The sequence below is a fragment of the Grus americana genome, chromosome 5 (assembly GCF_028858705.1).
Source record: "Grus americana isolate bGruAme1 chromosome 5, bGruAme1.mat, whole genome shotgun sequence".
Lineage (NCBI taxonomy): Eukaryota > Metazoa > Chordata > Aves > Gruiformes > Gruidae > Grus > Grus americana.
This window is the reverse complement of record NC_072856.1, coordinates 67896224-67913281: the sequence shown is the minus strand read 5'-3', so window position 1 is coordinate 67913281 and position 17058 is coordinate 67896224. Positions and strand designations below refer to the sequence as shown.

Here is a 17058-nt window from a genome sequence, read left to right as displayed (position 1 = left end):
CAAAAAGATCTTTCAAAGCAAACAGCAGAAATGGTTCGTGGCTCCCAACAAGAAAAATCATAGGCTTTACGGAGGTGTTTTGCTAACCTTTTAAAATATTAAAAATTAGTTTAATCGAGTAATTTGAGACAAAAGAAAAAACAACTAAGGAATGTTATCCAAGAAACAAGTATGTAAATAATTCTCCCTTTTCTGGCATTGCCTTTTTACTTTATGGCCACAGCAGTAGAATATGCCCATGTGCAAATTTTTTTCTTAAATGTGCAGCTACATCTGCTAAAGAGAAGTACAGATACTCTGCTTAAGTACATCACCTATTAAAAATCGTTCCCAGAAGTCCTGATATGATAATCCTCAGTATCAAAGACAAGTATTTTGTCTAAAATGTGTTAATTCTTGTTTTAAGGCTGAAACTATTGATACTATTAAGACAAGAGACATTATGTTTAAAAAAAATTTTATTTTTCATTTACATCAAAAAATGTCATCTTTCCCTGTTAAAAAGTTTATACATCTTATACAAAAATGCAGTATAAATACCCCAGATTTTCTTCAAATCTCATATAAAATTAGTACCATTTGAGAAAAATAATCTTTCCACACTGAACACCTCCACATTTTAAATAACATAAATAAAAAGTATATGTAAGAAATTAAAAAAGACAGCTTATGAGCTTTCAACAAAATAGCTTCTAGACAAATAAATAGGAAATAACACTGTGGAGACTTTTTTTTTTTTTTTTTAGAAAAAGGACAAAATAATTTGATCCTCAAGTTTCTCAGCTTATGCCAGTTCGTGTGTTTGTGTGTGTTTATCATGGTAAGGAATGAGATCATAAGCAGCCAAGCTGTCAGAGGTGCCCGATCCTCCGGTAGGAATCTGCATGCACTGCTCGCTGCTCCGGTAGCAAGGCCTAGAGAAAGAAGGCAAGTGGGATACTTCACCCTGATATCCAGATTTTCTTTTAAATACGTACGTATACTTAGTTAAAGCAAACCACCAATATAAGCGAAGCAAGCAACACAAGACAAACAAAAACACACACAAAAGAAAACATGCAGAGTATCACATATTTCTCCAAATACTAGTATTAGCACTACGCATATGCAATTGAGGAGATATTTAGGATGCATTTTCTAGATGTAAGGACTCTTCAGATGGCTCATCCATGTTTTGGGGGGGATTTAAGATCTGTGGCTGTGATTAACTGCAATTAGCAAAGCAGTTAAGTTTTAGAGGAAATTCTCTGCCACTATATATACATATATATAATCTCACAAATTGCTGAATAGTGTTTGTGAAAAATGTAGCCCAACTGACCTTTGAAAACTTATTTGCATTTCTATTTTAAACTTAGTTTTAAGTCTTTTCCTGAAACAGATGAACAAGCTGTTGGTCAGAGGTGATTTGAATTTTGAAATAAAGAGCTGAAGAAAGGGGAAGTTGAGCAACTCTAAGAACTCTGAACAAAAATATTGGTTAGCAGAGGTTCTAAGAGAACTGAGGAAAAGATTGGGTCATTACCAGGCTCCCAAATCTGGTTATTGAGCAAGGAATATGAGAACAAGTGCAGCAATTGCTACTGTGCAGCAGATACAAATTTACAGCACTAGACACAGCAGAAACAGTCATTTGGAATTCAGGAGAGTCCAGACACGTTAACACAGTAGAAAAGGCTCAGGAGTTTTAATTCAGTGAAACTGGAATGTATGACAGCAGTCTTTGGAGGACAGTAGCTCAAGACTGACTGTAAAATGAATGAGAACACAGACCACGATAGCAATGATCAAAAAGCAACGGAAATTGCAAAGCATGAGGAACATAAAATAATTCCAAAAAGGAGGAGGATAACTTTGGATACCTTATGACACAGAAGGACTCAGAATCTAAGAAAGCTGCAAAGTGCAAAGCAGCAGCAGCAAAACTAGGTGATTAAATTTACACAGAAAGCATGGAGATAACCTGATGTTGTACTCACTGGTGAAAAGATGATGAAGAGAGATTAGGATGCAATTTTTCAAGATGCTAAAGGGGACATTAAAATGGACATAAGCTCAACTAAATGTTAACCCTAGAAATCAGGATGACGAAGCAAAAAATCAGTGAAAATTAAAGCAAGATGTGCTTATAGAAATGTCAAAGTTGAGACAAACTAAAACAAATTTGGCCTTATTTATAGCTGTAGAATTCATGCGCTTAATAATGATTTTAGAAATTTATCTAGTAAAGCCCATGAAAAAAAGCTGTAGGAGATGTTATAAACCAAAATATCCATTCACTTTAAGCAAAAAAAAAAAAAAAATCAATAGAAAAAAATTAAAAGGATTAAGTGCATTAGTGCATTGACAGCAAATATTTGCTAAGCCTCTCTGAAAGTATTTTTAAATTCATGAAGCTTTCCAGAATAAAAGCTTTTACAGGAAATGTAGAAGTGATTTATCTGTAGAACTACAAGTTCCAGGATGTGACTAGTTTGCAAATTGTTTCTCAGGCTTTCAAAGGCAAAATTACAAAGTAATCACTCCTAATGCAATACACAGCACATTCATTTGCAGATGCTACTGCTGTAATATGGCTTTTATTGATTTCAAAATTAAACCGCACGCTCTACTTTCCATTGTATGTGACCAAGTACATTAGCCTGCAGTAATGCACTTCTATCAGGACTCAGCTGAAAGGGAGAGAACCTTACAATTGATTTATTTTTACTTAGCCTGTATTATTTGCTGTGAAGTTCTTTTTTAGGGAGAACTTTTTTATTTTATAACTTTCTTAAAAAGGAATTCTTACTCCAAATTTCAGAAACTTTAGAAACCATTACTGTGTATACTCTCTCTCCATAATACCTGTTTTCCCAGAATACCCTATCAACATGTTCAGAGTTTTTTTGAGCTTCAAAGTCTTGGTCTTATGATTATTATTTTTTAAAAAGTGTAACTGCAATCTGAGTTTAAAATGTAAAGGTGGGGTTTTTTTCTGCTAACATTAATAAAAGCGTTAGTGTTCTATCTAAGTTATTTAGACCTTTATCTTTTCTCATAAAATAGTATTACAACTTTATCTTAAGACCTATGGCCTGAGCCAAAGCTCTAGACATTTAGAGATTTGGTTATTTTTTGAAGAGAGTCATTTGGCAAGCCTAGTCCCCAAGCTTAATTTTATATGGGAGATGCCAACTTTTCTACCTATTGCCTATAATTCAGTTTTACATGTTAAAAACCAAAAACAACACTAAAAGTGGCTCTGCCCAATATGTGCAGTGGCTGTAATCTTCCTTGGAATTAGATTGTTTTTCCTCAGAAATACCAATGTTGAAGTTTCTGTATAACATTAAGTGTTCTCCAAACAATGTCTTGTCTTACGGCCAAATAATGAAGAGAAGCTGACCTTATAAAAAGGATTCATTTGTTTGTATTATGCTCTACTACAGCTGACACACAACTCCATGTGACAGCAACAGCCCAAACTACTATTTTATGTGTGATAGGTATGTGCTTGTGCAATATGTGGTCTAATGTATTTTTTAAAACAATGGTTCCAGACATGAACATTAGGTAAAGAACACAAAACAAAAATCCTATAAACACTTACTGCACATTGATCAGAAGGAGAAAAGCCAGTTGAATGTGGATGGGAGTGGGTTTTATTTCAAGAAGATTAAGGCAACTTCAGAATTAAGCTATGGCTCAAGCTAAATATGCTAAATAACAAAGGTTCGGTTTGTACGTATCTTTGATAGAATGAATTTTAATTTTTATTTTTGAACTGGCATAAACAGAGAATGGATCTCATCGGAACTGGAAAAAAAAAACAACAACAAACCAAGAAAACTAACCAGATATCCTCTTAAAGTTGTAACCTGCAGAGTAATGAGAGCTTTACCTGTTGCATGTTTGTTTCAGAGGGTCTGCTTTCAAGTTCTTCCTGAAGACGTTGACTCCTCCTCTCTGCTTGTAGTAGCTGGTGTTGGAGCTGCAGGAACTGTTCCTTGGGCACCATAGCACAGCCTTGCTGCTGGAGCTCCCGGGAGTGCGGGGATTGGCTAAGCATCACACTGGCGCTTGAGTGGAGCATCTGAAGAGTAAAGGAGATCAGGCATCAGGAGAAAGCAGCACTGCCGTTCACACAAGATATCTTTTAGTGATGCCCTAGACATTAGGTTAGTCTTCAACAATTTCTCACACACAACAGAAACAAGCCTGAACTCGGTAACAGAAGCTAAAGAGACAACTTTTATTTTTCCGATGAAAAAAGATGCATTGTCATGTGTGGTTCTGAAGTCTAAAGGAATGTGAGCTTTGATTCATTATTTCAGACCTGAATTAGAAATTCACTGAATTTCTGAGGAAATCCTATCAGAGTTAAATGAGCCTGTGGTGAGTTTTAACTTAATAGTCCTTTTTAAATTTTAACCTTGATCTCAGCAGCTCTTCTAAAAATAGCATCCACTTACAAATAAAAGCACTAGCATGAGGCAGGCTGAAGAAGTTGTCTACCAGCGCTCATTATTTCTAGCCTTTAGGATGAAGATACAACATTCACAAAAGCAAAACAAATTTTCAACGTTATGTATGATGACTTAAATAATTTGATGCCAGCTGCTATATTACATTTAGAATCCCATATATCTTTCTTTATGTTCACTACTAACTGTAGAAGTCTTAACACATTTGATAATTTTCGTTTCAAGACATGCCACAAGCAGATTTTGAGAGCAAGTCTGGAGACCTCCTGAGTGTCTGTGCTGCATAAGCAGAAGTATACTCAGAGCAGCCCTTGAGATACAGATGCATGCAGTAATCTGAAGCAGTTTAATTCCACATTTAAGTCTTGCTTTCATTAAAAAAAGGTTACCAAATGCATCAGCAAGTCTATGTAATGTAAAGGTAGTATATACCAACAAATAGCTTGGGCATAATGGCTGTCCTTTGTGAAGTTATACTACCAGAGAAGTCTTTTAGTTGGTAAAACTAGGCATCTCCCGTGGGACAAAAAGATCACATTCCTAATAGTCCTTGCTACAGCCAAAACAACACCTTAGAACAGACTTGTCCCAAACAGTTTAGCTTCTGCACATCCTTGAATTAAGTGCTGCTCCCAAGCAATGCTATGGTGGTTACTGGATGAAGGTGGCCTGAAAAAAGGCATTTCTGGCATTGTATTACTACAGTAGCAATGCAACCATGAGAGGCCAAGGTCGATAAACTGACCCAGCATTAGATGAACTTTCAGACAATATTAAGAGCTAAGATAGCCACATGAATCAATTTAGCATTTTTCTAGACTAAAGTAAAATCCAGGTAAGACTAACTTACAGTTGTAGTAGTTTATAATACTAAAAAAAAAAAAAGACCAGAACTGTACAGTAAAACCCCCTGATGTTTCAGACAAGCTGATCTGCAGCTTGAATTTACATAAGATGAATACTTTCTTCCCATAAAGTTCAGCTGCCCACATCATAAGATTCTCACCTGTTATCTCAAAACCATTACTCTGTTCTCTTAGGAAAAGGAATACAAGATTATGTTAGTGGTTTTAATTTTCCTTTCACAAGTGGTAGAATTAAGGCCTCCGTTTGTAATTATATTTCAGTTAGTGAGTTCATCTATAACGGAAACAACTTTAAGCATTTTTCATAATGGTGCAACTCTTCCAGCCCTGTTAGCATCTGTACATCTCTATTGGCCCAGGTAAACAGAAATAAAACTATTTATATTTATTGAAGCTATCAGGAGGTTCTCTTGAGACACTTGTCTGTAAAGGAGCTATTCTTTTACTGGCAATATAAACAGTGAAAATAATGAGCTTTTGATGGAATTTGTTTAGAGTTTCCTGTAGTGGCATGAAGCACACAAGTATCTAATAAAAGAGCTGAAGAAACGGTCAATTAACGTTAACAGAATCTTAAAAATAAATGCCAGTTGCGTGGCTGGTGAAAACAACATAGTCTTGCCGTATTCATCTGTGGAAGAAAGTGGAACAATAATGAACTTATTAAACTATTAGGGATGACACTGAGTGTGATCACATATCAGTTAATATTAAGGAAACATTCGACAGTCTGGTGAAAAAGCATGCAGATATCAGAGGTAAATACGCAAACACCTTCAAGCCTCACAGTCGATGGGTTAGAAGGAAGGGGTTGAGCCACTTTTCATTTTCTTATGATCAGTTTAAGTCTTTTGAATGCAATTGGTTACTTCTCTCCATTTTCATGGCAATCCCTTAGAAGTATGCAACTTCTTGGCATACAGAATAAAATTGCACAATATACCAACCACAAAGAAGTTAGTGCAGCTATCAAAGTAAAAATTTTACATTAAAATGAATAGTGGCTTCTTTACTTAAAAGATGCATGGAATAAGTAAAAAAAGAAATCCATAAAAAAAAGAAATGTTTTCTCCATGCTATGGTAGTACATTGAAAATGATTGCTCTACCTTCGCACACTATTTCAGAAAGAGAACTGCACCCTTCTCTGCTAGTTCCAACCACTGAGTTCTAGACAGGTTAGCCATGAACAAAAGGAGAACAGGCACAAAAGAGAAAGTTAGAAGTCATAAAGTGCTACTTGAACGTTATACACGCCTGCTGGGAAAATGTTATCAGAAGTAACAAAAGTTGTGTGGTTGAATTGCAAATTTTGGGAGCAACTGCAATTCCATGCTTGGTGTTTATACTGAAGGTTTTAACAGTGTTTGGAGTTCTCCCAAAGCTTAATTAAGACTATATAAATGAAAGCACAGGGCATATAAACAGTCTTGCAGTAGCTTGTCAAAATCTCATCTTTTCTAATCAAGTTTTTACAATTCTACAGCTAATTACATAGTATATTCAGCATAACATGTTTCCCATTTGCTTACTTGATGAAAAACATGAAGTCTATTAATACAGTGTTGTAAAAGCCTCATCTAGAAGATGCTTTGCTTTATTGAACAAGTAAAAATTGTGGTGTGGTTTGTTTTGGGGTGGTTTTGGGGGGGGGGGGGGTTTGTGTGTTTAATATATACTGTTTTAAACTCAAATTCAGGACATCAAATTTAGGCAAGACTGCTGAGACACAACTCTGAGGTCTAGCTTGACCTTAAGGGATACACTAACTTAACAGAGTTAAGCTCGCCTGTTCCTGTAACCAAGGACACCTAAGAATTAGGCAGTTTTCGTAACATCCAGCATGATCTGTCGGCAGCAGTACTGAACAAACATCCACATTTACAGCAGGCTCTGGAAGAATCTCAACTGAAGTTTTCACTCGTGCCTTTAGATTAACAGCAAGCTGTGTAAATTGTTATTCTATCATGGCCTAGATAAGACAGCAAGGCTTAAATTCGGCAAATTATTCCCATAGTAAATAAGAACAGGTGTCTACATTAAGAGCAGCATTACACAAATATTAGTTAGGAAACTTGAGGTTACATGTTTTAGGAAGGAAGAGGAAAGTGTTAGCCTTGCCTCAAGTACAGAAACAAATTTCTTTGCTATTTGATTTTATATCCAAAGCCTTATGTGAATTACAATAAACCACAACGTGCTCCAGAGAAGCATGCTTGTCACACCAACATCTTGATCACAAAAGATGAGATTAGGTAGTAGAGGAGATTAATTCTTCTAGTTTCAATTAGTTCCCTCTGTTCCTACACACCCAGAAGCTGTTTTTAAATAAATGCATAGATTCAGTGAGAAAGTGATAAAGCCCCACAGTATTCAGTACAGTCAGTACTGATTGAAAAGTACCTCCATTAACTGATCATCCAGTTTGACTTGTTTTTTTCTTAGCCCTTCGTTTTCTGAGCTGGTTTCCAGTTCACGTTCAAGAGAATTCATCTGACTGATCTATTAAAGACATGAAGTTTCCTTAGAAAGATAGTTTCTTATTTTACCTGTTTTTTTTGTTTTGTTGGTTGTTTCCCCTCCCCCCCCCCCCCAACATGCACGTCACAAATCACTGCACATCAAGACAATCCAAGATTAAAAGACATAAGTATTTGGACAAGTGTAATGTTTTACTAAAAGTGACATCTAAGACAACGTTACACAGCGTCTCTGATGCAAGTTTCAAAGAATAGGCAGGGTAACTGATTTTTAATCTGAAAGTGGTAATACTAGCTTACGAGCGCTGCATATGGCTTTAAGAGCACTTGAGCAAGCTGCATTTTATGGTCCCCATGTTCTACCACCAAACTGCTTGCACTGCCCAGAAGTCCCACGGCACATTGGCACAGACTTCCACCCTGCGTGCTCTGCAGAAGCACAGAAGACAGTCAGCTCCTTGGGACAGAGATTCATAAGAGACAAAGAGCACAACGCTCAGAGTAAAAGAAGAAAATACCGCTCACCCCATTAGCCCTTAGTGAAGTATTGCATTGAGTCATGTATTTACCATCTAAAACTAACCTTCCTGTTTGCAGATGACAACTCCTTCTGAAGCTGTTCACACTCTCTCTTCAAGCTTAATTTCTCTTGCTCTATGGCTTTGACGATACCTGACTGGCTTTGATGCTTTTGGTGCTTTAGGGAAAGGATAGTAGATTCCAGCTGTCTGATCTAAAGAGACCAGAGATGAACAAATGTGGAAAAACATTCCGTACCATTCAAAAAAAAAAATCAAATTGCATCTACTTAATCTAAAATACCAAGTAGCAATTGGTTTTGGACTCAGAACAGATTCTCATGTATTTTTGACATTTTAGCTTTGTTGAACAAAAGGTCTTTCCCTTCCTCTTCCCCATAATCTGCCTAATACTGTGAGCCACGAAATTGAACATGAAGAATGCTAGGAGTATGAAGAAGTTTTTATAAAAAAAAAAATTAAAAAAAATTGAAGGGTGTTAACTGAAAGTCAGACCATAATCTTAGACAAGAGTTATCAGGATTTTCTTTTAAAGAGAGCGAGCTGTTTGAAACATCATAGAAGTGTCTGCATACTCAGTGGAGATAAAAAGAACTACTTTCTATTCAAAACTAACGAACAACGTTCCTCTCCTGTATTACCCACTGCAAACCAAGAATCGTTAAGTTCTGCCTAGGACACGGGGACCACCTCTGATCTGTCAGCTTGCTCAGGTTACCTTCTCCCTGGAGTGAGTCAGGTCTGTCTTAGTGCTCTGGACTTCTCTCTGGAGCCTCTCATTCTCCTGCCTGAGCAGCTGCTGCTCCTGTTTCGTCAGCTGGTCCAGTTCATCCCAGTGTAGTTGCCTCTGTTGGTCCTGCAGCCCTGAGGAAGGCACAGCCAGTTCTAGAACCCGATTCTTAAGACAGACAGAATTGCAGGGTTAGGCCTTAAACAAAGCAGCAGACATTTTCTCTATTCACGTGGGTTTTAAGTAGGCTTTCAGTCACTGCAGACTCTAAAGTCGCAGGATTCCTGTCTTCCTCCCAGCTTACACACTGTTTTCCACTAAGAAACCCAACATGCTAATCACAGCGCAAACCCACAGTGCTTCCCTTCGCTAAAATCACAGATAATAGCTGTGCGCCAGAATGGCTGATAGGAGTGCACAGAGTTCAACAACACAAAAAAGCAATTTGTGCTCCATTTCATAGCCTCATCAAGCAAATAATGGAATTCAGTATTATATATTATTCAGTAATAGCTGTAATTTAGTTCCTGTTGTACAATTCTGAAACAGCCTCTTTTCCATGTGGACATTAAATATTCCTTAATTACATGGCAAACAAGCCAAATTAGTAACTGAATTCATAATACCAATCCCAAGGCTGCCGTCTACAACCACCTACAGTTACAGTTCCTCATCAGTTAAGAGAGGCTGCTATAATACAGTGCCTTTCAAAAACAAGTACCACTGCAAATTAGATCCCCCTGTCAATTACTAGTATGATTGTTAATAAGTTTTGGGTTTGATATGTGTAAATTCATACATTGTCCACGGATTGTTTTTTTATTTTTTATTTTTTGTGCAAAAGATTTATTTTGGGGAAGAATGGAGACTCGAAAATGGACTTATCATTGCTTGTCCTCAGATTCAAAACTTAATATGTTTTTAAAAACTAAGTTTAAAAACTGCACATTATGTACAATCTGACAAGACTTAATTATAGTTAACTATTTTAAAGTGGAAAACTAATGAATACAGAAAACATCATTAAAATAGCACTATTTTATACCCACCTCCTTTCAGCTTTTTTAATTATTAGCTTTATCTCACTTATTTAAAAAAAAAACAAAAACAAAAAAATCAATAGTTGCTCAAGTCTGCAGCACAATTTGTGTCCTTTTCATGGACAAGCCAACCTAGAGAAATAAGTTGGCTACAGCAGCAGGCTACAAAGAGCAGCAGCCGGCATGCGAAGCTGAGTGACTTTGGGGGCACCTGAGGTCTGTTACCTTTTCATTGGCATTCTGCAGCTGCTTGTGTAAAGACATCACTTCTTGTTTAAGAGTTTCCTTCTCCTGTTGTGTCACCCGTAAGTCCGACTTTAGTCGGGACATTTGAAGGTTGGTATTTTGCAGCGTTTCATCTAGACTCTGGACCTGTAATGAGCAGGAATACAGCTTGGCATTTGCTGGTACAAGACTTCTCATAAGCTTGGTCCGCTAGGATGTGTGCGCGCCACATATCGCGCGTATTTAGGATCTCTGATGGAAGGAGCGGAGAAGATATAATGCTGACAGCCCTCTTTAAAAATGCCAAATGATTTTCTGACTTTCTGTTACAAATTAGTAGCCATCCACTTTGAATACAAGCCAGAATACTGCAGAGACACATCATCCACCCCCGACTATTTATTGTGATATGCTGGGAAGAGAAGATTTCTCTTCTATTATTTATTCTTCCTGGCAGCCCATGGCCAGCAAGAAACCCCAAGCACCATCAGCCAAGCAGACAGCCGTTCGTTCCCCTCCCCTGCGTGCTGAGAGATGAGCCACCGCCGGTGGAGTTGTGAGCAACAGCAGAATCTCTCCAGCATTTTAAAAATAACTGGGCAGAATGAATCGGCAAAAGGAACTTGGCTGTAGATGCAAAACAGCATAGCTTATTCTCAGGGGAAAAAAAAAGAAAAAAAAAGTCCCTCGTAGCATTTAACAAGTTTCCTCTTGTCCTTTAAGAATGTCACTTTGAAAGCTCATCAAAGCTGCCATTCTTAGCTGCACGACATCTTTGCACACATTAGAAGAGGGCTGTTTTTTACGAAAAAAGCACTAAAAGAGATGAAAAAAATGCTTTGATCTAGGGCTATAACAAAAATCACTATTATACCTTTTCTTGTGAAATGGTGAGCTGTGTTTTCAGTGTCTGACTCTGCTGTTCCCAGGACTTCTGTTCCTGCTTCAAGCTGCCAATTGCATTCTCTAAGCAGCTTACTTTAGCTACCTGAAATAAGATTACATCGGTAAGCCCAACTCATTCAGGATTTTCTTTAACTCAATTTGACTTTCAGAGTTAAGCTGGAGGGAGTTACAGTTACGAAAAGAAAACACAGGAGAGCAAAAAAAACCCCTCAGCTCCCAGCCCGAATCTCCACACAACGGGATCATTATTTATAGTGTGCATACTAGTCATGCTGCTCAAGTTCAGAGTTACAATATATTAGAGTTGCAATAAGAGCGCAAGAACACTGTCTTCCTTGTCCTGCTGCAATATTTATAATCCAGGCCTTGGTACCTTGCAATGTTTGGAATTTTCCACATAATCAAATTACAGTAAAAGCTGTGCTCCAGAATTTAAGCTTTAAGACCAGCTAAGGAAAAAAAAAGGCATTGACAATTAAGCCTTTATCTGGCTTGAAAGTAAGAAAAAACCCCACCCCACAAAGTTGTTTTACAGGTTAGGTAGTAGTTTTACAGATAGTGATACAAAAATTTTAACAGCCTGTTACAGCACATAGGTAGGGATGTGGATTTGCAGTTCTTTCTTACCTTATCAATACATCTGTTTAATTCCTCACTCAGGGCTTCTTTTTCTTTCTGCAGCTTTTCATTTTTAGTAATTAAGCTCGAAACTTCATTTTGAAGGTCAGAGAGATCAGGACATCTGGGCAGCTGTGGAAAACAAGCCTCTCAGTTGCATTTCTGTGCTGTTTCAGAATTTTGCATGCAAGTGTTACACAAAGCTTTCTCTTCTCCTCCGGGCCAAGCATCCCACTCTGAATAGCGTGGGAGAGAGAGGAGCAGACTCCAGTTTGGTACAAATGACCATACAGGTATCGTTCATACGATCCAGGGCATCCTTCCTGCAACAGCAGCGCCAAGGATTCCTAATTGCCCTGTGATCCCTCGGATTTGCTTTAGGGCTGCTCTTTCTCTGCCTCTTCTCTGAAAGGGGAAAAAATACTGTACTGCTGACTTCTGATCCTTTTGCCATTTGACCCAGTGCTTTAGCTTAATGCTCTCTGCCTTCTCCTGTGCTGTTCTGTCTTTGCTTGCTCAATCTTCTGTCTTTAATTACACTCAAGCCACAATCCACTCTCTATTGAATAGGCCTCATCTGCTTCTGCTTTTTAAGACTATTATCAATCCTAAACATTAGGTGCATCGAATGAGTGCTTTATTGCTGTAAAGAAAATGACTTTGTGGAACCCTGATCAGGAGAGCTACCTCATTTGTAGCCTTCATTATCTGTGTTTATTAGCATATATTTGCAGCCAATTGAACCACGCTTACACAGACGATAAGTAAGCCCTCCAGGAAATTATCCTCAGAAGTTGTGAGATGTTGAAGTCTCCAGGTGGATTTAGCAATAGGAATTCTCTCCGAAAGGACGTACTGGAAAAGACCAGTCCTTACGCAGAGCTATCACCAGTTACACAGGAAAGTGTTCCCCTGCCTATCCCATCCACACAAACTAGAAAAGCCCTGTCTACTCCTTGACTAGAGCTTTAAATCTTTGTCTTCGTTGTCAAAGCCTGTCTTTGTAGAATCACTATTCTGGAAGACCTTTGGGCAAAGGCTAACTAAAACCAGCCTTATTTGAACAATTACGCATTGTACTCAAACTGTTTCAAGAGGATTTATATTCCCCTATGACCTTTCTTTAAAGAAATTAACTATTTCCAACTCAGGCAAGAGAGCAGGGCACGTTAAGGACAGCCAGCATTAGCTGATGGCACTCAATAGGATGCCGTACCTGTTTTGTCTTCTCGAGTTCCTGCTCGAGGAGGTGGTTCTCCTGCTCCAGTATATGAGCTTGAACCTTCATTTTTGACAGCTCCATCTCCAAAGATGACACCATATTTGATGACTGTAAAAAGTAAAAGGCTCAGATTTCAACTTTGGAGACATGCAGAGTAACAAAGATTAACCAGAGGGTGCTGCAGCCAGTGACGTGGGTTAGAGCTTGGATGGCACTGGACCGAACAGAACGGGCATGCTGGAAAATGCAGGTAAATATTTAGCATCACTAAGCTCCATTTTCCAGACAAACCTACACACTTCTACCTCCCTGCCTTTGGCTGCTGCCATGCCTTCCTTCCATCCCCACTGTTGCACGTATGTACGTCTGCGGCTAGTACATAGGAAAGTTCAGCTTTGAAAGACCACGCGCAGCTCCAGAAAGGGATGTGAACTCCGTAGCACCTGTGCATTCCTAAACATTCGGTTGTTTCATACCGTTAGAGACAGTGCAATCCCGTACCTTTACTTTGGAGTTTTCCAGTTCCTCTTTCAGTACCAGTCTCTCCTTTTCCCATTCTTCCAGAGTACACTTTCCTCCTTCCCTTTCCTTTTGCTTGAGCACCCTTGCCAGCTGTTGATTAAGATCCTGCACATCGGCTTGATTTTTGGAGTTCCTCTGGCTAAGTTCTGTATTTTCAGAGTCCAGCTGCTGGTTCCTGGTCTTCAAATCTGCTACCTGAATCAGGAGAGCAGTGTCAGTTAAGACTGCTTTTACGCCGGGGATAAGATTTTTTTTTAAATCATTTCCTTTCTATTAAGATGATTAAAAGAACTGACAAGTGTCACTCCAATTCAATGGTGGCTCTGAGCAGTGGGGCACAGCTGGTACCTCTACTCTGCGTAACAGTCATGACCCCAATAGCACTGCTTTCTTTATTTCCCTATAACTGTTTAACTTGCTCCACCAATTTTAGGCCAAATCGAGTAGAACCATAGTTAGGAGTCGGAATCCTCCTGACGGCCTGTTGCGTGCATGGTCAGCCTCACGCACTGTTACCTTCTCGTAGTTGGTCTCAGTTAGAGCAGTTATGGTATCAGTCACCTGGCACACCACTCAGTTCCTCCTTCCCTTTGCCACGCTGATGTATATTTTGAGGGTTATGCTTGTGAGCTAGTAGATTATTCTGAGCAAGTAGAATTTTAGTAAGCAATACTAAGAGGGACATGAATGTAAGAGTGACTTAAACCTTCTACTTTGCCTAGCATAACAAACCACCCTTAAAATAAAAGTAGCAGTCTCATGGATTAGCAAAGGGTCACGGCTGGCAGCGTTCCTAGGCCCAGCTAGCTGGGAAACAAGTAGAGGCTGAGTCACATAACCTCTGTTTCCCATGAGGTACTGCAAAGCATTACCCACAAAGACTACAAAAGAAAAAAAAAATTATATTTCTATTAAATAAACTTTCCAAGCTGACTATGGAAAGTGCTTTCAAGTCTGTAAGCTAGGTACGGTAGCGTTGCAGTTATCTTCTGATCAGGTCAAACAAGCCTCATATCAATCCCAGAGAGTTAATGAGAACAGTTACCAAGACGTTTAAGTTTCTGTAACGGTCATTTTCTACTGCCTTTGTGACCATCTAAGGAACAGCTTTTATACAGAGAAGGTTATGGGCTCAGTCTGTATACCTGCTTTTTCAGGTTGTCAACCATCTTCTGTACAGCCACCTTCTCCTTTCTCACAGCCTCTATCTTTTGCCTAAGGAAAACATGAAAGCTCGTTAACGTTAGGGTCACTTGTTAATACACGCACCTACAAGAATGGGCTGGGTTTTGACATCACCAGAAATGGTAATCCTGGGTATTTATTTATTTATTGCTTAGCATCACTGGTTTACATAGGCTTGGCAAGTGCTCAGTTCCTCAAAGTATCATCACAGAATCCCAGACTGGTTTGGGTTGGAAGGGACCTCACAGCCCATCCAGTCCCAACCCCCTGCCATGGGCAGGGACACCCTCCACTAGCCCAGGTTGCCCAAAGCCCCATCCAACCTGGCCTTGAACACTGCCAGGGAGCCAGGGGCAGCCACAGCTTCTCTGGGCAACCTGTGCCAGGGCCTCAGCACCCTCACAGGGAAGGATTTCTGCCTCACATCTCATCTCCATCTCCCCTCCTGCAGCTTCAGGCCATTCCCCCTTGTCCTATCTCTTTATACCCCATGTAGTTCTTCTCTAGAAGAGAAGAATACTCCAGGATCACGGACAGTTATCTACTTGCAAAAGACCAAATCACCGAAATACTCTGTCATGTTGTACCTCTTCCTGCCTTTTCTAAGGCTTCACCAGCCCAAGAGGCTCTGCCTTTGCTGAAGCAAGAAGAATTGCATCAGGTCAGCTCATACGTAGGTCCTGCGTTTGTACGTGCTACTGGGTCATCTGAACTCCTGCAGTTAAGGCCCTGCTTTGGCTCTAGGCATGAGCAGGACAAGCTGGGGCAGGTGAAAAGGACGAGGAACAGACTATCGGCCAGCTGGATTTCCAATGGCACCATGAAATAAGCCCATTTCAGATTTTGTAGAATATCTAACACGTGAAGGAGCTTTGAGAGAAGGGATGCAACCATCACGTCAGCACCGCTGCGACAGCCTGAAGGCTACACGTGGTACGTGCCCCATTGAATTCTCACCACATTTCTTCTCGGGATCCATTTAGCTCTCTCAGTTTCAGGCTGGAAGCACTACCTTCCTCATGTAATAAAGTCACTTCGTTTTTCAGAACAGCATTTTCTTCTCTGAGCTTCTCAGCTTCACATCTGTGGCAGAGACACGAGACAAGTGAAAATTCTTTCTGCATATCGGCTAGGCCCACAGGGAGAAAAATTACTAAAAGCCTAAGCTACCTGTACTATTTCAAAACAAAGCTACAATTGACTTATTTTATGTATGGATGGTATATGGGTTTTACTTTTCATTTAGTAAGAGTGCTTCCCAGATCACTGAAAAAAGGGGGTTTTTGTGCATGTTCTTGTACAGTTAAAGTTAGTTAAAAATCTAAGATACCTAATTAAAGTTTCACACTAATATTATACTATCGCTTCCAGTCCTTAAGTTAGAAATAACATAACTTCAAAGTGCTTAACACCACAACACGCAGACTGCTGGGGGAGCGAGCTGTCTCCCCAGCTGGTTTAGAGCCCAGTATGCTGGGAAGCGCCTTTTCTGTCCTGAGGCGACCGTAAAGAAATAAAACTTAGCCACGGTGTAATACCCAAAAGGACAATTTCCTGCAGGAAGCTGGTGCTGAACAACAGTTAAGCCACTTTAGGGCCTCCAAAAATGATCCTTGCTGAAATACAGCAGTTAAAAACAAGTAGGTAAAAGCTATTATATTCTCTGTGTTATAACGGTATTTACCATGCCACGCATCTGATGGATTTCTAACACAAGTACTCCTGCTGGGGAAAAATGTCACCATAATTCTCTATTCTCTAGTTTTAACTTAAACATTGACAAAAACAGAAGCGCTTTTAGCATTCCAAGTAACGTTCGGTACTAGAAGGGAGCAAACCGAGTGAAGAAGTGATATTAGTAAAAGCTAAAAGCATTCTGGAAGCGTTACCATATTATTTTGGACATAAAAAACCCACAGGGGGTTCTGCTGTACCATGAACCACACGCTGTGAAGGTGACTACGTCCACAGACAGAACAGCTGGCAGGTTGCTCCTGTTTTACCATTCACGTTAGGTCACGGTCAGAGAGGAGTAAGGCACACACATTTATTTCAACCGTTGTTATCCGTGATTAATCAGCCCACTTGCTAGTAGTTAGAGTCCACGGCACTGTTTTCTAATCAGAGTTAAACTACAGTGGTTAATGCAGCAACCGTACGGCAGGCGGGCGGTTACGAAGCGATGAGTGGGACGCTAGGTTAGTTTCTAAGCGGCACATTTGATTACTGCGGGGCCGGCACGTTTCCACAAAAGTTTTGC

General features: G+C 39.4%; 1 protein-coding gene across 12 annotated transcripts in view; it reads right to left on the bottom strand.

Annotated features, from left to right (window-relative positions):
* NIN (ninein) overlaps positions 1-17058 on the bottom strand; it is a 65040-nt gene that overhangs the window by 6449 nt on the left and 41533 nt on the right. For 9 of the 12 annotated variants that reach the window (XM_054827859.1, XM_054827867.1, XM_054827861.1 and 6 more), the window contains 11 exons: positions 15756-15881; positions 14759-14828; positions 13593-13808; positions 13086-13199; positions 11879-12001; positions 11220-11333; positions 10346-10492; positions 9069-9248; positions 8395-8544; positions 7735-7833; positions 3884-4075 (listed from right to left, as the gene is read on the bottom strand). In XM_054827859.1, coding sequence (XP_054683834.1) covers positions 3884-4075; positions 7735-7833; positions 8395-8544; positions 9069-9248; positions 10346-10492; positions 11220-11333; positions 11879-12001; positions 13086-13199; positions 13593-13808; positions 14759-14828; positions 15756-15881 — 1531 coding nt within the window. Of the gene's footprint in view, positions 1-443; positions 915-1979; positions 2027-3883; positions 4076-7734; positions 7834-8394; positions 8545-9068; positions 9249-10345; positions 10493-11219; positions 11334-11878; positions 12002-13085; positions 13200-13592; positions 13809-14758; positions 14829-15755; positions 15882-17058 lie in introns of those variants that run through there. The other 3 variants (XM_054827864.1, XM_054827865.1, XR_008577404.1) reach the window with 3 other exon arrangements.